Source organism: Brienomyrus brachyistius, chromosome 10 (assembly GCF_023856365.1).
Source record: "Brienomyrus brachyistius isolate T26 chromosome 10, BBRACH_0.4, whole genome shotgun sequence".
Lineage (NCBI taxonomy): Eukaryota > Metazoa > Chordata > Actinopteri > Osteoglossiformes > Mormyridae > Brienomyrus > Brienomyrus brachyistius.
In genome coordinates, this window is record NC_064542.1 from 14,960,751 (window position 1) to 14,982,132 (window position 21,382).

The 21,382-nt window shown below is 42.0% G+C and overlaps 3 protein-coding genes across 7 annotated transcripts in view; 1 reads left to right on the plus strand and 2 right to left on the minus strand.

Annotated features, from left to right (window-relative positions):
* LOC125750054 (fibronectin type-III domain-containing protein 3A-like) overlaps positions 1 to 8,989 on the minus strand; it is a 26,439-nt gene extending 17,450 nt beyond the window's left edge. For 2 of the 5 annotated variants that reach the window (XM_049027332.1, XM_049027327.1), the window contains exons 1-2: positions 8,441 to 8,989; positions 4,058 to 4,187 (exon numbers count right to left, since the gene is read on the minus strand). In XM_049027332.1, the coding sequence (XP_048883289.1) occupies positions 4,058 to 4,171 (114 nt within the window). In that variant the 5' untranslated portion in view covers positions 4,172 to 4,187; positions 8,441 to 8,989. Of the gene's footprint in view, positions 1 to 4,057; positions 4,188 to 7,669; positions 7,732 to 8,440 lie in introns of all 5 variants that reach the window. The other 3 variants (XM_049027330.1, XM_049027329.1, XM_049027331.1) reach the window with 3 other exon arrangements.
* The window catches only part of p2ry10 (P2Y receptor family member 10), a 130,977-nt gene that overhangs the window by 41,404 nt on the left and 68,191 nt on the right, over positions 1 to 21,382 (plus strand). The gene's annotated exons all lie outside the window — the stretch shown is intronic.
* On the minus strand, positions 11,121 to 21,017 carry cysltr1 (cysteinyl leukotriene receptor 1). Its single transcript, XM_049027357.1, has 2 exons — positions 20,897 to 21,017; positions 11,121 to 14,191 (listed from the first exon to the last, which is right to left on the minus strand). Exon 2 carries the CDS (start codon positions 14,185 to 14,187, stop codon positions 13,144 to 13,146), a length of 1,044 nt encoding a protein of 347 aa, XP_048883314.1. The 5' UTR covers positions 14,188 to 14,191; positions 20,897 to 21,017; the 3' UTR covers positions 11,121 to 13,143.

Here is a 21,382-nt window from a genome sequence, read left to right on the forward strand (position 1 = left end):
GAGATGTATCCCTAAACAGTCTGAAGAATCCAATCATGTACACAGATGGCAAAACCGATAGTGTCATATGAGCCACATAACAGGCAGCAAGAAAACATCCCTTTGGACAGAGTGATCTTGCTCTGTGCAAACAAGGGGCCTGTTTGTCTTCAATGGCTCTGTGTGCGAGCGGTGGGCTCAGGCTGCATTTGGCAAACACTGGTCTGCTCTGGGAAATGTACACCAAGCCTGATGCTGCACTGCACAGACACCCCCCCCCCCCCCAACAACTCCTGCATGCGCAAAACATGCCCCCCCCCCCGCCAAACACATACTGCCTGCATCCTTTTCTGCAGTCAGTGCACCAAAACTATTCTGAAATCTCAAATCCTTGTACATGCACAACATATACTAGCATTGTGTGCAGGTGAGAACTTGACATGAGATAAGGAGCACAATCTTCTGGATTCACCTTACGGAAGGCACTCTGTCAAAGTGATGAACTATAACAAACACCAACTAAAAATCCAAACGTTCCTTAAATTCCCATTACAAAGAACATCTAAACTAATCTCTCATGAATGCCTCAAAAAGTGAAAACTTTATTGAAAACCTGCAGATAATTAAAACCTTAAATAGCATGACTTTCGTCTGATTTAAGTGATATTCTGGGACATGAATACAAAATCAATTAGATGATGTAGTCTGCAAAATAATTTTTAAAGGACTGGTTCACCCTCCCTTTACAAACAAAAAAACAGTGGCAAATGCACTTCAGCAAAATACAGCAAACAGCATGGCAGAAACACAGTTAAAATAAAGACCTGACGCAGGCTAGCAATTGGCCAGAGACATACAAAGAATATAAAAGTTATAAGCAATTATATTCAGGAATCCTCTAGCAGACAGGGGAGCTTACTTTTTGCATAACAGGTTTAGATATTGCCATTCAGTAGGGGCAACAAAAAAGGTGTTTTCTGCTAATAAACAACACCATCCAGTAGACCAACTCCGACACAAATAACTGCACAAAGATAAACAGCCTAAGTATGTATACTTTGATAAGCACTGTTGCAAAGCTCCCCTGGGGCACTGATTTGTGAGAGGCTCTGGGCAACCGGAATGAGTGAGTGAATGCTTGTGTGTGTGTGTGTGTGTGTGTGTGTGTGTGTGTGTGTGTGGACACAGTGCGGGAAGGGGGGAGAATGTGAAGAATGCAGGATACAGACGGTGCAAGAGGGATAAAACTATGCAAGGAATTTTCAGTCCAACCCCCAATGCCACTGCCATTCCTCCAAGCTGGAGCCCAAATCAGACTCAAGCATGGGGGTGTGGGGAGAGGGAGTTAGTGGGGACACAGATGCAACTGATTCTATCAAACAGCTTAACAAGGCTAATGCTGAAACACATGCACAAACTATTGATCAGCAGGAACACAAACTAAATAAGCCCTTGGGATCCCTCAGGCTGCTCTGTAACACCTCTGCCTTTAAGGTGAGCATGTATGTGAGGGGTTGTAATAAGGATGTCTGTGGAGACAGCATGACATCACACAGGCATACAACGATGGTCAGGCTTGTGAGATGAATGCCAAGCACCTCACCACGGAAAGAAAGGCAACAGGGAGCCCACAGAGACAAGAAAAAAAAATACTTATAGAATATGTTTAACAAGCTGAAAAGAAGTGAAAGATGGACCCCCAAGGGAAGCCTCACCCCCTCCCTCACAATGCTAAGGCTTCATCTTTACAATGCAGCCCTACCAACACCAAGGGGACATCCCCAGGATGACACTATGAAAACCAAGTCTCTATCCCTGGATACTTTTCACATCAAGCTGAAGGTTACTTCTTATAGGCACAGGCCTCAGAAGCCTCAGAGTCCCCACAGCCTTACTGAGTTCGAGGTCTCTAACAATCTGCCTGAACAATTATCTCCCTTCACCTTCAACACTCACACCAAAACTTAAAGTCAGGCCGCAAACTGAAGGGCATCCTTGAGTAGACAGACTGACAATTGTGACCAAGAAAGGGTCAGACAACAGCAACTTAAATTTTCCCAATAGATGACTCCCTTAAAAACCACATAGAAAAAAACTTTCATATGATATTATGTATGCTCTAAAAATGCATAACCTTTTCCTAAACATCACATGACAGAACAGCTGTCTAAACAATATTGGTAAACACATACAATGCATCAAAGCTCCCATAAGTAATCAACTCTCTCATGTCAGCTGTACAATCCAGTTTTACGATGTAGTGCTTATATCTGTGTAAAGGAAAATGGTAACTGGTAATCTGAATTGGGGGAGGGGTTCTGAGGGGGTGGGCCATCCCGGGAAGGGGAAACAGGTGACTACAATTGAATTCAGACCACCCACACTGGACTGTGGATTCAGTTTGAATCTTGTGCATGCTGGGTTTTTTTGTACCCAGTAACTACAACAGAAGATCTGCCAATCTGAATCACGCAGCAACAAAGTCAGAGTTTGACCCCCCCACCGCCGTTATTCGCATGCCCTAGTTTTCCCTTTTTCCCACTGAAAAGACTATGTTTCTTCTGTTTACTTTCTGTGTTAAGCTGAACCTGTCCCTGGCCACTCCCTGGGGAGCAGGAGGAGTTGCAAAAGCCCATCCCCCAATAAAGGCACTGCGGATGACCCAATCCCCACATCACGTGTTCTGCTATCCTGTTGAAAGCCGCTCTCTAACTAATTAATGGCAAGCTGAGAGCATTAAGTTCTAAAAGCACTATCTGCTTTGTTTTTATTGGTTATAAAGAAATAAAAAACCCACATCCCAAAACACTTCTCCCACTCCACAAGCATAGTCGTGTATAGGAGCATGATGTGCAGTGCCTGGTTGCTTTCTCTGCGGCAGGCAGGCCGACAAGGCCATCCACACTGTTCCGGATGTGTGCACTTCCAGCCCGCCTCCCTCCCCCGCTTCCCCCGGCTTTACTGGAAATGGCGCTGGCAAGGCGCTCGCCTGTCAGGAATGCAGACGGGGAGCTGTAGAGGGCTTGTGGGGGTGGGCGGACTAACCAATAGCCCTCTCCCCCTTTTCCACTCTGCCTGCACCCTGCCCAGTGGGAGCCCCGGTACTGAGGGGGGCAACAGTCAGAGGCCATCTGTTTGTGCAAAGAAAAGTCTTGTTTTTAATCCCTTCAATACCAAAACAAGCATCTGCTAGTTGCATGTGCAAGCATTCCTGCGTGCATGTTTGCACCATTCAGTGCATTTTTGTGTGTGTGCGCGTGTATGTGTGTGCGAGATATATACATATATACATACATATGAGAGAGAGAGAGAGAGAGAGAGAGAGAGAGAGAGAGAGAGAGAGAGACAGCATGTCTGTCTTCCTGTTATTCCCAGGTTTCCTTCTTAGGTGACAAAAGGAAGTGGTCGATTAACTGTTGGGATAACTTCCACTGCTGATTTGCTGCCTTAAAGGTTTGGATGACACTGTAGGTGTGTCCCACTTTGGCTTGCTTTTCAAGGAGAGCAGTGGGTGGCACAAATTAGCAATAAGAATGAGAACCACTCTCATGTGCACAGAACGCTTGATTTAAATCACCACTTCCAGTACATCCTGTCGGAATGGTTAGGTAATTGCAGTTTTGCAAGACATGCCATGTTTGAGAGACACGGGGGAACGATTTCCTTGTCAGCAGCAACAGAGGCACCACATCAGTTTTACTCAAGTCAATAGTTTTTTTTGTGAGAAATTCTGGTTATGGGGTTGCAGCACTGTTATAAATCTTGTTCGTGTCCATTTAATTCCCTTAGGACACTTTTACCTCAGTCATTTCTACAACAAAGCCTCATATTTCATTTATCCTACTTGAGGAAAAAAAATGTTTCTTAATTGATCACAATCTTACATTTCCAATTGCGTTGAACTGACGCCTAGATGTATTAAACGTGGGAATTTCATTTAAAAGCCTTGGCAAATGTGCATCATATAACCCATACGTTTTATCCAATGGGCAGGGGGACGATGAACATTTTGTATTGTTCAGATTCATTCAGAAGAGCATGTGCAGCCCATCACTTTAATTCAAGCATGGCTCCTCACCTGCTGCATGCTATCTCCATTGAGCATGTGAGGAACAAGAGACACGTCAGACAGCATGGGCGTGGCCTCCAGAGGGGGGTGTGGCTGATCCGTCATCATGGTAAAGCAGAGCATTCATTGACACCAGCTCCTGAATAGAGGTGGAAGGAAATAAACAATATGTACCATTAGGTGGTTCCACAAAACTGAACAGAAAAAGTATAAGCATACCAGCAAGAATAACAAGTAAGTATCAGCATGTACAGGTGTACTGTAATATCTCTCTGATCCTTAGTATTGTGCTTCAACCCTCCATTCACTACCTAGTTGATGACCCTACGTACACAAATAAAAACACAGCCTGGACTGTAAACAGGAAGCCCCCATCCACTATAAACATACACATTGAGATGATGGATATGCAGATGTACATCAAGCAAGTACTCCCAGTAGATCTATCAAATCCACCTTGGCGCTGTAGCTTACTGCTGAGCAGAGGAATGGGGTGTTAGAGTAACAGGGCAACCAAACGGCTCCTTCCCTCCCAGTAGATGAGGGCAGCTCCCTGTCAATTGCCTCCACTGTGTTCGCTGACCCTGTCCGCCTATCAGCTCAAAGTAAGAGACATAACAATCGCAAGGGTCCTTGGCCCAGGGACACTAAACATAACACTGCTCGATGGTACGTTCAGATCGACAGTCACCTCTTAAGAAAGCTTATCAGCAAAGCTTGAAAGAACCCATGGGTGCACAAATTTAAATTAATCCTTCAAATTCTTCATAGAGAGAGACAAGATACTTGTAAATGTTTTGCCTTCAAAAGGGCCTTCATCCCAAGGTTAAAGTTCCTTGGGAGGAAACCTCACTGCATCCTCAATACCAAAAATGGACTGGAAAATACCGGCAAGGGTGTTGAACAAAAAGGGCAGCACATAAAAGCATTAACACACTCCCCTTAGACAGATCAACCTTACATACAACACAACACAGAGGCACCTCCGTAATTAACTGCTCATTTAATGCTGCTTTCAGTGGGTTAAGGAATATATGATCAAGCATGGAATGCAGTAAAGGTGCTTTATTGACACAAAATTACAGGTCCAGAAGTCTGTCTGCCAACTCCATTGAACATGACAAGATCAAAGATTGCATTTCCCCCTCCACTTGTGGCAAGCTTCTCTCTTCAAAGAGAAACCCTGACACTGCCAGGCACCCCCAATACCACCCCCTCCCACGTGGTCTCAACTTCCATACAATAAGTCTTTGACACCCAGCATCAACATGCCCACCCACACCAGGTCTTTACTGCCCATCCCAGGAAACTGCCCTAGAAATGCCAGGTTTTCCATACTGCTCTGATTTTTTCCCCCACTAAAAGTCACAAAGCAAATAATAAATAACCTGCAGGAACAATGTTTGCAAACACTGTGATAATCGTAAATGCCCATGTCTACATGCCCTCTTTGGTACTACAGGTCTCTGTGAGCTATGCCACCTACAGGATGCCCTGCCCACTCCCAGGCAGGAAGACTGCAGCCACAGGAAGGAAAAGTCACAGGAGGAGACAAAAATGAACTTTAATCACTTGGGGGTGGTGGCATTTTGGTGAAACACCGCCTCCACTACTAGTCTCCAAGCATAGATTGGCAGATGATGAGCTTACTCATCCTTGACACAGTTCTCCCAAACAGTTTGAACAGACTAATAATAATTAAACTCAACAGTTCTTCGAGGATCTAAATAGAACTAATAGGTTTTGCATTTAAGTTAACCTTATAAAGGACTTCTCCTTCCAATCTAATTTCAGAGAAAACATCAGTAACTAAACAAATGGAAACATTGCTTTTCTATTCCTTTCAGAATATGAAGATGTAATTTAATTTCACATCTTTAGACTAAGGCATGGTAAATTCAAGAGAGCAGTCATTAACATAAACCTTCAAGTCTCCTACCATACACATTATGCCAGTTAGTGATGCATACTTGCAAACATTAAACCAAAATAAACCAATTAAAACCCCAACCAGAAAGAACATCTATTTATAACCACAGCCCAAATTCAAGTCTTTCTGCTGAATATAAATTTTATTTACAATTCGTTATTTATGTTAAATAACTTTAACATAACTTTTAACTGACAAGCATGTCCCAACTGACAAAGAGCACTAAGAACAACCAATAATGCGACCATCTTAAAGACCTCGCTAAAAATATTTTTAAAGCCTAGGACGGCAATAAGCACAAGATGCCTTGTTTGTATCAAAAATTCGAGGATCAAGATAGGGTATCACTTTCCCCATATTTCTGAGGCCAGCAGCCCCAAGTGAGCACTTCCTACTCCATATAATCCTTTTTCTAAACTAAGCAAGATGACAAACTGCAGAAAACAAAAAATTGGGACTGCAAATATTCACAGAACATTTTTATCCCATTTTTCACATCCTGAGAAACTGACCACAGTTTCCTGTAACATAATTAGCTGCATCTCTTTCCTCCTGTGCACCTCCGGCCTGCACTGAATCCAAAGGCAAACGGGTCACCCCAGGAAAGATGCAGGAGGCAATGCCTTGTGGTTGCATCTTCTATAAGTATAATATGGCCCAGTCCCCTGCAAGTCAACTTAGCATCAACATGACAAGTACTTCAAAATCATTTTATCCCTTCACTACTACTACTTCAAAAAAATCCTTCCTCTAAGCATGCTGGTCAACGTACTTTTAAGACTCTTTTAAACCTTCTGTTGCAACTAATGTTCTTCCACCCACCCAAAAAATACAAAACAATAGCTAGAGGCACGTAAATAAAAAGAATAAACACTACTACATAGGATTATGAGCTACCTACTGAGCTGAGGCTTAGTTATAAAGAAAAGTAATTTATCCAATCCGGGTGTGCTTGGAAAAAAAAACATTCCAGTAAGTTGTTTGAATAGTAGCCCAACAGTCTAGCCATCCTGTTACTATCAACATGCATTTCGGCAAGACCTTACATTGCCTTGGGGAGTCTTTATCAAATCATTGGAATTATTAAATCCACTATAAACTGTGGACCAACTAGATTAAACTCATCCTCTGTCTCAATAATCGTAGTAGTAGAATCAATTTGGCAGTTGAGGCTTCACTCCATGGGTCCATCAACACACATCTATTTTTAGTTCATCTCCATTGTATTCCACATATCATGCAAGGCCTTGCTACATTTTACATTAAAATATCAACCCCATTTAACAATCCTATTATTCCACAAGTTACCTATTTTCATAACATAACCCCTTCAATCCCCACAAAAAAAAAATAAATCACAAAAATTCTTACTGAATTTCTCCATTGCAATTTTTTTCCTTGTTTCAGGGACAAATACTACAAAAACCCACACAGTGCCAAAATAATCAGGGAAATAAGATATTCAAAGTTGTAAAAAAAACATAATATATACGTGTGGCACATATAAAGCATGGTTAAAAACTATAGGAAGCGTACATATGTGCATTATGTTTCACTGATAATTTCTTAATTCATTACATTCACCCATGCATATTTAACCCAGAATGTCTGGATGCTCCTGCTGTATTCCATTAACACGATAAAATACTACTAGTATTTTAGGACACCAAAGGCAGTTTTATTGTACTTACACCTGCTCATTTTACTTCACATAATGTGTGAACCTTCCAGACAGCAGTTAGGATCATCTGAGCTACGAGATCAGGGAGGACGCCGCCATCATTTTATTGCATCACAGTATAATACAACGTCATCTAATGAAAAAGCTCCGCCAAAGTAGTTATAAAAGACGATAATGCATCGTCATCTTAAACACTGTCAATAAAACGAAAACTCCGGTCACATATGGGGTCTCGGAGTAAAAGGGCATTTTCGCACGGAAATGTACCCAGCTGACATCGCAGTGCAATTTTCCATCATTGCGAGCATACGTGGCATTTACCAGACAATGCTAAAATGGATATTCCCGTGCAGCAAACTAGCATGCTAGCATTCAATCTCCCTTACAGCAAACGGTTTGTTTTTTTTTCGTAAAAATAAATGTTAAAAACATATCACATTACAACTCATAAGATTAAAAAATATTGTTTATTCTCTACAGCCAAAACCTCGCCACATAATCCTGTTGGCTAACCACCAGCATGGATTAAACTGTTTTCACATAAAACATTCACAACCGAGTCGCCTAAAAATGTTTCTTAATTCTAACAAATGAATAATTAGCGACATAAAGTGCTCACTTTTATTGTTGGGTAACTACAGCTAAATAGCCAGCTATCAACTCCCAGTAGAAAAATAAGATAATAAAACTACAAAGTTGTTTAAGAATATGTATTTCAACACGTGCAACTAGTTAGACACGCTTTTATTCTTATTTATAAGAGCTTAACGGCGCGTTTTACCTGCTAGGGAAGATACAGTGACACATTCCCACCACACATCCCCAAAATAATGTTTAGGCTAGCTTAGCCCACGTAGCCGATTTTAAGAGAAAGAAAAAAAACAAAAAAAATTCCTAGCGTACACTAAAAATGAAATGCCCCTTTCTAGGTTCTAACTAGCTATTTTACCATTTGGCCGAATTGAGACACCGTTTCGGACTAGCCTTCCTGCACGCGAGCGTCCCGAGGCGTCCCACTCACGCGACTGAGAGGCGGTTAGCCGCCTAGCTCGAGACACGGAGACTATCTAGAAAATCTCTGATTACCGCAGTAATGCCAGAGTGCAGCAGGCGGCGGGGCACACTTCGGTAAAGCTGAGCTCTCATGTGATTGCTTAGAAAGCCAGCAACGAAGTAACGGCAAGAACGCTTTTTTGGTACGCCGAGACTGTTTTTTATTTCCCTTTTCTCTTGCAGCGTATTCCCGTTCTCTTCCCAGCTCCTGACTGGAATAAACTGAGACTGACGCACTGTGCCTTGCCTACACCGCCATCACGCAGTTTCCACGAGCATGCGCAACTCGGGCTTACGAGGCGCGAGCCACCCGAGGGTCACTCAGATCGCGCTCCCGCTATAGCGCGTTCCGTGGTCCTGCACTTGAATCTTTTGAAGGGATGTGAGAGTTTCAGGGCCTCATATTTATTCACGTTCTATCAGTGTATTTTTATTCCAAAAGCCTGTTGGATTTATATAATACAGTATTTAAAATTAAATTTATATAAACTGATCAGTTGTATACACAGCCACAAAGAAATTTATCATGTCCTTCCTGCATTACAGAAAGGCATTACGTGTCACCAAACTCCACGGGGACAATAGTGATGGATCCTGGGTGTGTGCCTATAGAGAGAAAATTTCTGTTAAATTAAGAAATAAAGCCCTGTTCATTTCTGTTATTTATTGTATAGTGTACCCGTAGAAATAACTATGTCTCATCTATTAACGGTATTGATTGTGGATTTGTTATATATATATATATATATATATATATATATATATATATATATATATATATATATAATAAAATTCTTCCTCCTATCACGTTTGTAACTCTTCTACAAGGCGAATAGGTGTCTGGACCTTTTGATGTTCCATATTAATAAAGAACCAATGAGAGCACCCAGAAACTGCCAGTAAGTTGTTAGTACACTGACCATCGCAAGACTTTACTATTCATTTTCTCCACCTGATGGCAGAAGTGCACTTTTTGCCATAGTTTTGGTTTATTCCTGATCCCACAGCTTCGTTTGTGCATTACTTTCTTCTATCTCCTTTTTTTTTTCTTGACTCCCACCACGTTTTCATTTCTGTCATTTACTCAAGACAGGAAATACATTTATCTGAAATGTACCTACCTGTAAGTAAGAAAACGTTCTACCGAGAACATTTTAAAATGAATCTGAGACAGCACTTCTTCATACAGCGTGTAGTTGGAATAACTTCCTGCTAGTGTAGCACAAGCTAAAGCCCTGGGTTCCTTTAAATCATAGCTAGATAAGATCTCAACAACTCTGAGCTATTACTTAAGTTCTCCCCAAACGAGTTTGATGGGCTGAATGGCCTCCTCTCGTTTGTAAATTTCTTATGTTCTCATGTTAATATTGAGTAACAGGACAGTAAATGTGGTGAATCGCAAGGACAAGCTGGAGCTCTAGGTACAGTACAGTGAGGACCAACACCAGCCAGAAAACGTGCAGTAGAGTGGAACACGGTCAGGACTAAAAGCTTGAATCTGCTCTTCAGCAGATTTGACTCTCACTCGCCGATCCAGCCTCCGTGTGTCAGTTGAGGAGATTTTGGGAGCATCACTGCCTCCTACCTTCACATCTCCCTGAGACCTCCCCACTGAGGACACCACCCCCTAAGTCTCCTCCCCCAACCCCAGTTCTCACTCAGTCTGTTACTGCTGACCAGATGAGGGAAGCGCTGGGGAAACTCCACAAAGGTAAGGCTGCAAAAGCTGCTGGAGTCAGTTCCACGGTGCAGAAGACATGTGCCAGCCAGTTCTGCAGGGTCTTTCTACACATGTTCTTCTTCTAGTACTCTTAAGGACTACAAATCAGTTGACTTTTGAGACACTGGTCCCGAATCAGCTGTGACCCATGATCAAAGACCACCTGGATCCCTTGCAGTTTCCCTACCAGGCATACAGAACTGTGTACGATTCTCCGATCTACATGCTCCACAGAGCCTACACCAACGTGGACAAAGCAAAGCACCATAGTCCAGGTTATTTTCTTTGAGTTCTCCAGTGCCTTCAACAACATCCAGACTCACTGACTTGGGAGCAACTTCAGAGCATACATTCGTGACACTCCAGGACTGTGGATCAGAGATGGTGGATCCTGTCTCCCTCCTTGCAATGGACTTACAGCAAAGCACCAGCGCATGGCATCCACAGAAGGTCTCCAAAGGCTCCTCCATTGTATTGACAATAGTGGTAACCTGTTGTCCAGGAGGATAGTGGAGGAATATGTCGTATGGTTCAGGGAGAACATCAGCAGAAGAAAAGGGGTTGGTGGTAGATTTCTGGTGAGACCAGTCACTGCCTGGTCTATCTACGTAAAAAACTGTTAACATGACATGTTTTCTGAAAGGCATGTACAATGTTTTGAATGTAAAAAATGCCCAAGTTCAGGCAGTCATTCAAAGCAGTTTTATTGGTATGCCACAAGTTGCTAATCAAAAAACTTTTACAAAACATACACAATCAATGACAAAAAAAACATTACTGCAGCAAAAATTTGTAACATCATTGTATGTATCTTTGCATTTTGGTTCCTCATTTTGAAAGCTGTTGTTGTGAAACAGGTGAAGGCATGTAGAAGGGCAAACTACAAGAAGGTAGCTTGTCTTTACATATGATCTGCTATCCCAGCCAGCACAGGGCACAAGCCTGGGGTACACCCTGGATGGGATGTCATCATTCTGTTTGTATGTTTGTAAATCGTTTTGAAGATGAGTGAGTTGATATGACCTTTTTATTTATTTATAAAGCATCCCTCTTCTACCAGCGTATCGTGGTCAGCATCACAGGGTCCTATGCAGTATACTTGCACACACATATGTACACCACTTAGTGATACCAGTTCATCTAACTGTACATCTTTTGACACGCAGGATGAGATTGAAACCTTGGATCCTAGCAGTATGAGGCAACAGTGCTACACACCAAAGCCAGTCCTCTGGGATCCCCAGACAGTCCATCATTTTTGCTACAGGGAGCTGGGAGTGTGCAAAAGAGGTGGACTGTTAGGGGTTTCCTGACTTCCAGGCTGAGAAACCCTGAAATAAGCTACAATAGCACCCAAATAAGCATATGGCACCTTGTAAAGATAATTATCCCTATCGTGCTGGAATGTGGTGAAGCCAGACGACATGTGCAAATGCTGCACACACGTATCCAAATCTGTACTCTCGCTATGTTTCCTGTTGCAGCTGTTCAGTTCATGAATTATATTCTGATTGCATGCTGGCAGGTATGAACCTCAGACGCATCAACACATCCAACAAAAGTGAACCCAGAGTCACTACCGGCAAGCTGCAGCTGTTTCAGTGTCAATTCCCTGTTTCAGAAATGCAACAGGAAGCTTAGCAGAATACAAAGTAAGCATATAACATTGCTGAAGAGAAAATAAAGTCACTAAGGTCATCCTTCTATACATCAAGTTAATTCTCTAAAACAAATTATACAGCATTTCAGACAACCAAAATCAGAGTACTTTGCCTTAAATTGAACACATCTGTGTAAACATTCAGGTTACCTGAATTTGATACAAATTGCCCACATTAAATACAAATGTTGCCAACAAACATAACATTGAAATTTCATTTACTATATTTTGCAAGCTTCCATATTAAGCATTTTCATTTCTGATTCCTCTTCATATCACTGGTAAACCAGCAGGACAGACAGTACTTTCATAAATGACTCCCACAATCCCACATAATAATTGGACAAGTTGCAATTTTGAACATGGCTGAGGAGATCACTCATTCATATTCACTTCATAAATATATATAATTTTATGACAATAATATTCATACACAATTTTTTAATAGATGACATCGACTCCACCATGTATTGATAAATATACATGCATACATTTACACAAGGTGATAATGTTTGCAATCTTCATCTAAACGCCAAAGAAGCTACAAGGTGAACAATGCTAACATACATATAACCCTTAAAATTGGAAACCTTTCAGTAAAAGGTTCTTGTTCATGACAGTCAAATTACCACTGAGAAAACATGACCACACCATAAACAAAGCTAAGGACAGTTTCCTGAGTTAGTTGCCATTTCTAAAACAATCACATAGCAGAGCTGCTTTATATGCCCTAAGTGTGTGATCTTACAATTTCAATACTTCGGCGAGACACTGCTTTTCAGTTTGAACTGAAATCCTCCCACATTTCCTCCCAGCATTTCTGCCTTCTGCCTGCAATGCCTACCATCATGTGCTTTGTCGTTACTTCATCATCTACTCTCCAGCTCTCCCGAGAATTTTCAAAGTTTTCCAGCATATTCTACAGTCGCCAAAAAAAAAAAAAAAAAAAAAAATCCCAGCATGGATAAATTCTTCACATGACCCAGCCCTCCAACACGAACAGCCCCTTTGTTCTCGCTTCCATTCACCTTCAGAGATCGGAGATGTTTCGCTAGTTTCCCTGTGGGCCATTGCAAGCCTGCAGCTTGTCCTGCTCCTCCTCATGAACTTCAGGCTCGCAAACCATCTTGTGGCGGTGCAGCGTGGCACTAACTACTGAGTTCTTCCGAAAGGTGGAGACACGGCGACGGAAGTTCTCCCCGGAGAAGAAGTAGAGCATGGGGTCGAAGCAGGAGTTGGAGGCCGCTAAGCAGAGGGTGACCACCACAGACTTCTGCATGTAGATTATGTCCTCACAGGAGGTGTCCTTGTGACCCATGGCGTGCAGGTGGACAGTACGCTGGATGTGGTAGGGCATGAAGCTAACCAGGAAGACCAACATCACGATTACAATCATGCGGATAGCCTTGGTGCGGGTGTGCCTCTGCTTATTCATGCTTGTGGAGCTGGTTAGCAACGTGCGGATTATCCCTGCGTAACACAGGAGGATAACCAGGAAAGGAATGATAAAACCCACCGCTAAGGAAATGTAGTTGAGCATCTTCAACTTTTGTAATCCCCCTTTCTGCTCTGGTGGCTCAAAGCACTTGGTTTTGTTGGTAGTCGGGTCAGTGTAAGTACCACTTATGAGAAAGGGTGAACTGGCAACACAGATGAAAATCCAGATGCTAGCACAGACGAATCGAGCCTTGCGCTCGTTGACTAGTTTGAGGTTCTGTACCGGGAAGACGATGGCCAGAAAGCGGGTGAAGCTCATGGCCATCATGAAGAAGATGCTGCAGTAGAGATTGACGTAGAGGGCGTAGGAGCTGATGCGGCACAGGAAGTCGCCAAGGTACCAATGGCCTTTGCTTACATAGTACAAAACACGCAGAGGTAGCGTGGTGACACACAGCAGGTCAGATACGGCCAGGTTTATCATGTAGACGTGAAAGGCAGTCTGCTGGATGGAGGTCCGGATCAGCACGAATAAGGCAAAGCCGTTTCCCACCATGCCAAAGACAGTTATAATTGAATAGACAGTTGAGTATACCTTGTTGCGGAAGTCGTCAATTGATTCACATGTGCTGTTTCCAGAATCCATGGCTGCATACATTGGCCTATGGGGTGAAATAGAGAAACCTCAGTTTGGACTATAATTATTACATATACAAATAATTTTCACCTTGTACACTTGTATTTATTATTACTTAAGCATCAGGTTGCGAGGAGACATGCAACTACGCATTTCACGGTATTTTAATGCATCCTGTACTTAATACATATGACAATAAATCTTGCGTCTCTTAATATTTTTCGATACATCTTTCAACCAAATGTGGTTAAGTTCACAGGGCGTGGAACCTATTGCAGGAAGCATAGGGAACAAAGCTGGGCTGGACCTAGGGTGTCAGCCCAATCCAATGCAGGACACTTAAACGAATAACCAAACATTACTTAGAATTTAGAGACATGACTTATGGCTCTTTTTCAGTGGCATACAGGAACCAGGCTGTACCCAACCCATATCACGAAGAGGCACAAGTTCCAATTTGCTTTGGTTTTCAACTGTAGAAAGGTCGGCTAGGTAAAGACATTGCTGGAATTGGAGAGTGACAGTGACATAAAATCCATCCATTCATCCACTTTCCAAACCGCTTATCCAACTGGGTCGCGGGGGGGTCCGGAGCCTATCCCGGAAGCAATGGGCATGAGGCAGGGAACAACCCAGGATGGGGGGCCAGCCCATCGCAGGGCACACTTACACACCATTCACTCACACATGCAATTTAACAAGTCCAATTAGCCTCAGCAGGTCTTTGGATCGTGGGGGGAAACCGGAGTACCTGGAGGAAACCCCACGACGACATGGGGAGAACATGCAAACTCCGCACACATGTGACCTAGACGGAGGCCCCAGAGGTGTGAGGCAACAGTGCTAACCACTGCACCACCATGCCGCCCCACAGAAAATCCAAGAGATAATTATTTACTGTTCACATGGTGTACACGATGATTTACTATGTGCTAATTTCTGCTAGCGCCCCCATGAGAATCAGCATGCTATGTTAGCATCAAACGCTAGCAGAATTAGAATTTGCTTGCATAAATTTGCTTTACGACTGCATTCCTTTTAGCTGTTTTGAGTTATCAGGAACACATCAATACATTGCAATATGTGATATCACTAACAATGAATAATAATATACCCCCCCTTTTTTTTAGATAATACATGCATATCGACGGAGATTACTGGTATCTCAATGCATTTCAACCAATCAGATGGTGGTCATGCAACCAGCTTGTGTAATTAATGCTTTTGGCGCTACTAGTAAACAAGACCATGGGTCAGCGTGGGTACGGTTCACATAATTTACAATGGAAACCTGCCTCTTTGCGGTATGGCTCGGTTCTGGGTGGCACTGCAAAAGTGCCATTAGGGTAACTGCATGTCTTTGGAATGGGGGGGGAAGCGTCAGGACAAGAAGCAAACATGCAAACTCAACAGACCAAGGAATGAGGTGGGATTCATACTGCCAGTGCTAAAGGCATGTAGTGACAGTGTAACTCACTGAGCCATGTTGTCATTCCTATTTTACAACCAGATGCTTGGCAAGAAAAAAAGGTCCACAATGGTCCTTCGGGGTCCTCACACTGGAACCTCTGAAGGTCCCACAAATGCTATCTACGTTATCTCTCTTCAGCAGACGGAAGTCTATCCACATAGGTCCTCTTTATATGTGGCAAAAAAGAACTTTGAAAGGTAACTTCTTCTTGGACCAAACGACGCATCATGAAAACCCCACTGAGGACAGATAAAGAAGTGCATTACTCAAACCCTGTCAGCTGACAAACACCAAATATATCTTGCAAGTACGGGGTTAGCAGGGCGCCCGGAGCACAAGACAGCTGCACGCCTTTAGACTGCAAGGGGTAACTGGCAAGACAAGGGGCAAAGATTCAAACATCACAGGGTAGAGGTGGGCTTCAAAGCACGTGTATGGTGACAGCACAACTCAAGCCACAATTCAACTATATACTACATCCATTTCACAGCTCAGTGTGTGCTCAAAAAAAATAAGGCTGCAAAGCCCCCACTGAGCATTCACAATTGAACCTCTGAAGATCTTGTAAATCTTATCTCCTATCTCTTTTCAGCAGATGAGTGTAAACATCCTTTCTGCATGTAGAAAACAAAGCAATTTCTTCAGGGGGCCTAACCATGCACAGTGAGAATGCCACTAAGAACAGATAAAAAAAGTGCATTAGATAAACCCCACTGGTTCCAAAACAGCAAATTAAAACAAATATATTACAAATTCATCCATCATTCTACATTTATCCAGCACAAGGTAATTGTCCTATTAAAACAAACAAAGGCCTATCTCAGGTTTCTCAGGCAGTATGGGGCACAAAGCAGGGGGAAACCCTAGGTGGGATGTCAGTCCATGGCATGCAGATCTCACACGCACACATACACACAATTACAGGCAATTACTATGAGCAATTTAGAGATGCCAATTAACCTAACTGCATGTCTTTGACCTTGGAAAGGAAACTGGAATCCAGGGAGGAAACACATGTCAGAGGACTAGCAAACTCCACACATACATCTACATACAACACATCTACTGGCATGGATGTGATTTGTTCTTACTTACAATTAGCCCCATCCAATCACACATACAGTACACCAATTATCATATATAAATGACTCACAATTTAAATATCTCAATAGCAATTAAGCTAGCTTTTTTTCCACAATGAATTTTAAAGTTTAGTATCTTTAGTTGAGTTTAGCGTACCCTAACTCTTGAGTGAATCAGTTTTAATTAACTGAATTAATTAACATCTCTAAACTGCTCAAAGTGTGTATGAATGTGTGCCCTACCATCGTCTACTGAGGGTCAAGATGGAAATGTTCAATAGTTAACATTAGGCTAGCTACTTATGCACTGCCTGGCCAAAAAAAATAATCCACCCTCATATATTTTGCTGAACTGCCTTTAGCTTTGATTAAAGCATACATTCGTCATGGCATTGTTTCCATGAGCTTATGCAACTTTATTCGTCCCAACATTTTCATCCAGATTCGCATTCATTTTTTGCTGAGAACTTTGTATTGATGATGGGAGAGTCGAAACATCCTGTAAAGTCTTCTCCAGCACATTCCCAAAGACTTCCAGTGGGGTTAACCCTCATGTCTGTGCTTCCTTCCAGGTCTCTCTTTTAGCCAGGCTGTCATAGTTACTCTAGTCCTGCCGGAGGTTAGGTTAGGTGTGGGGCAATAACTCTTCTCCATCTTCTCTTTTCCGAGCTGATCCCGAGCCGACCCTACACCATGTGAACCCGCACCTGGACTCCTGGAGATAACAACATGAAACCAACTGGGATTTTATAACTATATGAACTCTAATGAATCTCAGTATAAATGCAGTTTCATGCTCCCCAGTCGCCCAGAGGAGGATGGGGTCCCCTTCCGAGTCCAGGCTCCTCTCAAGGTTTCTTCCTGGTAGAGGGAGTTTTTTCTTGCCACTGTCGCCTCAGGCTTGCTTGGTGGAGTTCTGGCCGGTTAAATGTATAGTGCTTTGTGACAATGACTGTTGTTAAAAGCGCTATATAAATAAAACTGAATTGAACTGAGTTAAGATCAAGACTCTGTGAAGGCCAGGTCATGTGTGAAAATGATTCCTCATGCTCCCTGAACCAATGAATCTTGGCAGTGTCACCCTGGAACATCTCCATGCCGTCAGGGAAGAAGAAAAAATCCACTGATGAGATAACCTGATCGTTCAGTAGATTTAGGTGCTCGGCTGAATTCATTTTATTGCTGCATAATGTTGCTGAGCTGTAATAATGATCCAGTCATTGGCTCTTAAGTATATCCTTGTTTAAAATTCTTACGGTGATCGTTTTATTGGCAAGGCAGTGTATGGGTATGTGAGAGTGTGAGGTCAATGTCTATTTTAGTATGTGCATACTGCAACAAATGGATATATTCCAGAGTAAATTGCATGGCTGTTATTTTTCTTCATTAATCAATACAATATGATTCCCCTAATAGGGCCTGGATGCCGTTTCCTACTAGAACTCCACACTCCCATATCAAATTGCAGATCAGAAGAGTCTCTCAGTCTACGGATTGCAAAGCAATTGTCATAGACAGGCATAATTGGAAGCAGAATATTGGTCCAAGGATTTATAGGCGATAAATGCTAATCCCAGTCACCAAACCAGACTGCATCATGTTTATGTTAACACAACTTAACAATACGGAAATCACAGACTATCACCTATGATTAGAAGGTCATAAAAATTAGGAAAGTCAACAAAAGTAACAGTAACACTTACCAGTTTATCTTTATATATAGAATATGTATATAATACAGATATACAGCACTGGAAAAAAATTAAGAGACCACAGCAACATTTTTCACTTATTCAGCATTTAATTTCACTTATTTCTCAGTTCATGGGAATGCGTCGGTGTAAGATACAATTTTTTTTTTGCAAACTCCAGCTTGGCTCTTCCCTGCTTCTCATTGCTGAAGGGCTTCTTCCTTGTTCTATGGGTCTTTAAGGGCTTCTAGGTGTCCTAGCAGTTTTAATGGTCCTTGTTGTGCTACCTTATGTTTCCCATTCCTTTTGAAGGTCACTTCAGGTCATCCTTTGATTTTTGAGGCACTGTCAGATAAGCTGACAGTCATCTCTGGCATTAGAAAGTTGCTTCTGCCCCCTACCTGGCTGGTTTGTGGTCACTGCCAGTGTCTCCTGCTTCACTTTGTTCTTGTGTACTGCTGTCTTAGAAACCTTGAGCCTGGGATCAGCCTGCCTTGAAGTTTTTTGCCAGCAGAACCAAGACTAAACCCGGATTTAAATACGCAGATTTTAAAGAAATATAGAGTGACATGTTAATTTTTCCCCATAATATGTATGATTCCCCATATAATATGTAAAATTATTTCTATGATATTTATATGATTTCAAAGTGGCAGATGTGTGACAGACTGGTGTCCAAATTTGGGAGTATCCTATATTATACTGTTTGTAGAAATCACCCTTGAGAATGACAGACCCAACAGGATTGCACTATATGTACATGTGGGCGTAGCACGTTATGGTGACTGGAAATCAACACCCAGATAATCACTTGCATAAGAGAGTTGAAGAAACATGACTCAACATTTGTCATTACATTGGTGCAACCTACAAATTTACCTTTGGGTTACCATCTTTTTTCCATTTCAGTGCACAGAGGGTTCAGATAACGACCAGTATTGACACCAGCCAGTTGTCAAATCTTATGCTCGCTTTGCTTGGTATTTATCTTAGGCTGCCCCTCCCACATGCTCCCTGACGCTCTTCTCTCTGCACTCATTCGCACACCACTGATCCCATACAGAACATTTGACGATTTCGACTCTCACAATGCCCTGCTTCCGAGAATCAGCTCTGGCACTGTGCCTGCAACAGGACATGCATTCATGGAAAGACATGGATCGACTTCTGCCACCTCAGATTCCCCTTCGAATAAATTTCCCTTCCAGCTAAAAGGCTAATCAGCGGTCATCAGTACTCTTCCTTATGCTTATGAACACATCATACAGTAGATATGTGATGCAATAGTGTTTCAGTAAAACACACATATATCCTCCTACAATTAATTAACTCTACAGCACCAGTTTGGACACACATGCTCTTAACACATTAGTCTAAATCTCACCGATTACCTTAATGTAAAAGGCCTCGAGGCAATGAAGTAATTCATATCAAATATTGCAACAACCAAGAGAAACGTTCGACATCTCAAAAATTTGTCAAATTTTAGACTCTTCAAAATATCCCCCTTTTGCTTCGATGACAGCACTGCTGACTCCTGGCATTCCTTCAGCCAGCTTCTAGATGTAGCCACCAGTCCAACATTCCTGAAGGAGTTTCCACAAGTTCTGGACACAAACTGGCTGCTTTGCTCTTACTCTTCAATCCAGCTCATCCCAAAGCAGCTCTATCTCGATGGGCGCTTAGGGTCGTCTATATCTTGTTATTTAACACATGATTGTCCAGATTTTTGACTGGTACAGTATATTTTTTTATATACCCAAAAAAGAGAATTTTGTGCTATAACTTTACATTTAAAGTTGCATTATTTTTTAATTAAATAAGAAAGTTTTAATATGTAATTTCTGGTATAATGACTGTACGGAGCCTATCTGTGGATAACGGGCGTTGTATTAATATTGTTACCGCACAATTATTTTACAGTGATGTTCTTCAAGAAGCTGTTCGAGAGAGCTTCCTAAAACAGTGACTCTGACATGCATGAAGCTGTTTTCCATCAACCATAAGCAGTAACGGATCACTAACGTTCACCTTCTTGAAATGTGACGTAAAAAAATAAGCTTCAAAGTCCACTGGCGTTCGAAGTTACAGGAAATTCAGTTTTAATGATTTTGGTTTCAAGACATTATGCTGCACATATAATCGATTCCTACAGGCAATCTAGTTTAGATTTCTCTTGCAAAAATATACATTTATTTAAATATAAAAAATGCAAATGTAATTAATACTAAATGAAATAGATGCTTGGTGGAAAGTAGAAGTAGCTAAAAATATTCAAAATGAAATCGCTACAACTTAAAATGCGCTGTGCGCGTTTGCAAAGTCGAAGCAAACCAGGATGCGTAGAAAACACTTTCTAACTGTGCATGTTCATTTGGACCAAGTCATACCATAACACCCCCCAGGAACATCATAAGGTTTCAAGAGAGACACAATACTTTATATGCGGTATGTCCACGAGAGCAGTCGAGAGTAAGTAATCTTACCTTTAAAGTTACGGCGCTTGCTCAGTTGCAGAATAGTAGAAACGCCCGTGATCAAATGCAGCCGCTTGCTACTTCAAAATGAAAATTTTTCCAAATACACCACAGGTCGCGATGCATGTTTCAAAGCAAATATAAAAAATTCTGGAGTTCATGTAATATATGACATTTAAGCGACGCCCACATTACGCGCAGTAAGGAGGAGTACTGAAGGAGCGCTTAGCTGAACAAAAAGCGAACAATCAGCCTATCCATCTTCTCTTAATGAGACGCATAATTATCAGTATCATGGTTTTGCTAAAATGAGCACTCAAGGAAGGCATTCAGTAGCAAACTGAATATAATTTGGTCATTTCCAGTAGTTAATGATAATTGTGGGTATATGCATTTAGGACTTGTACAAGGACAGCATGATGCGACAGAATAATACATGAAAATGCTTTAGTATGTACTATATGCACTCAATGGGCGTGAAATTTAACTTAAGCG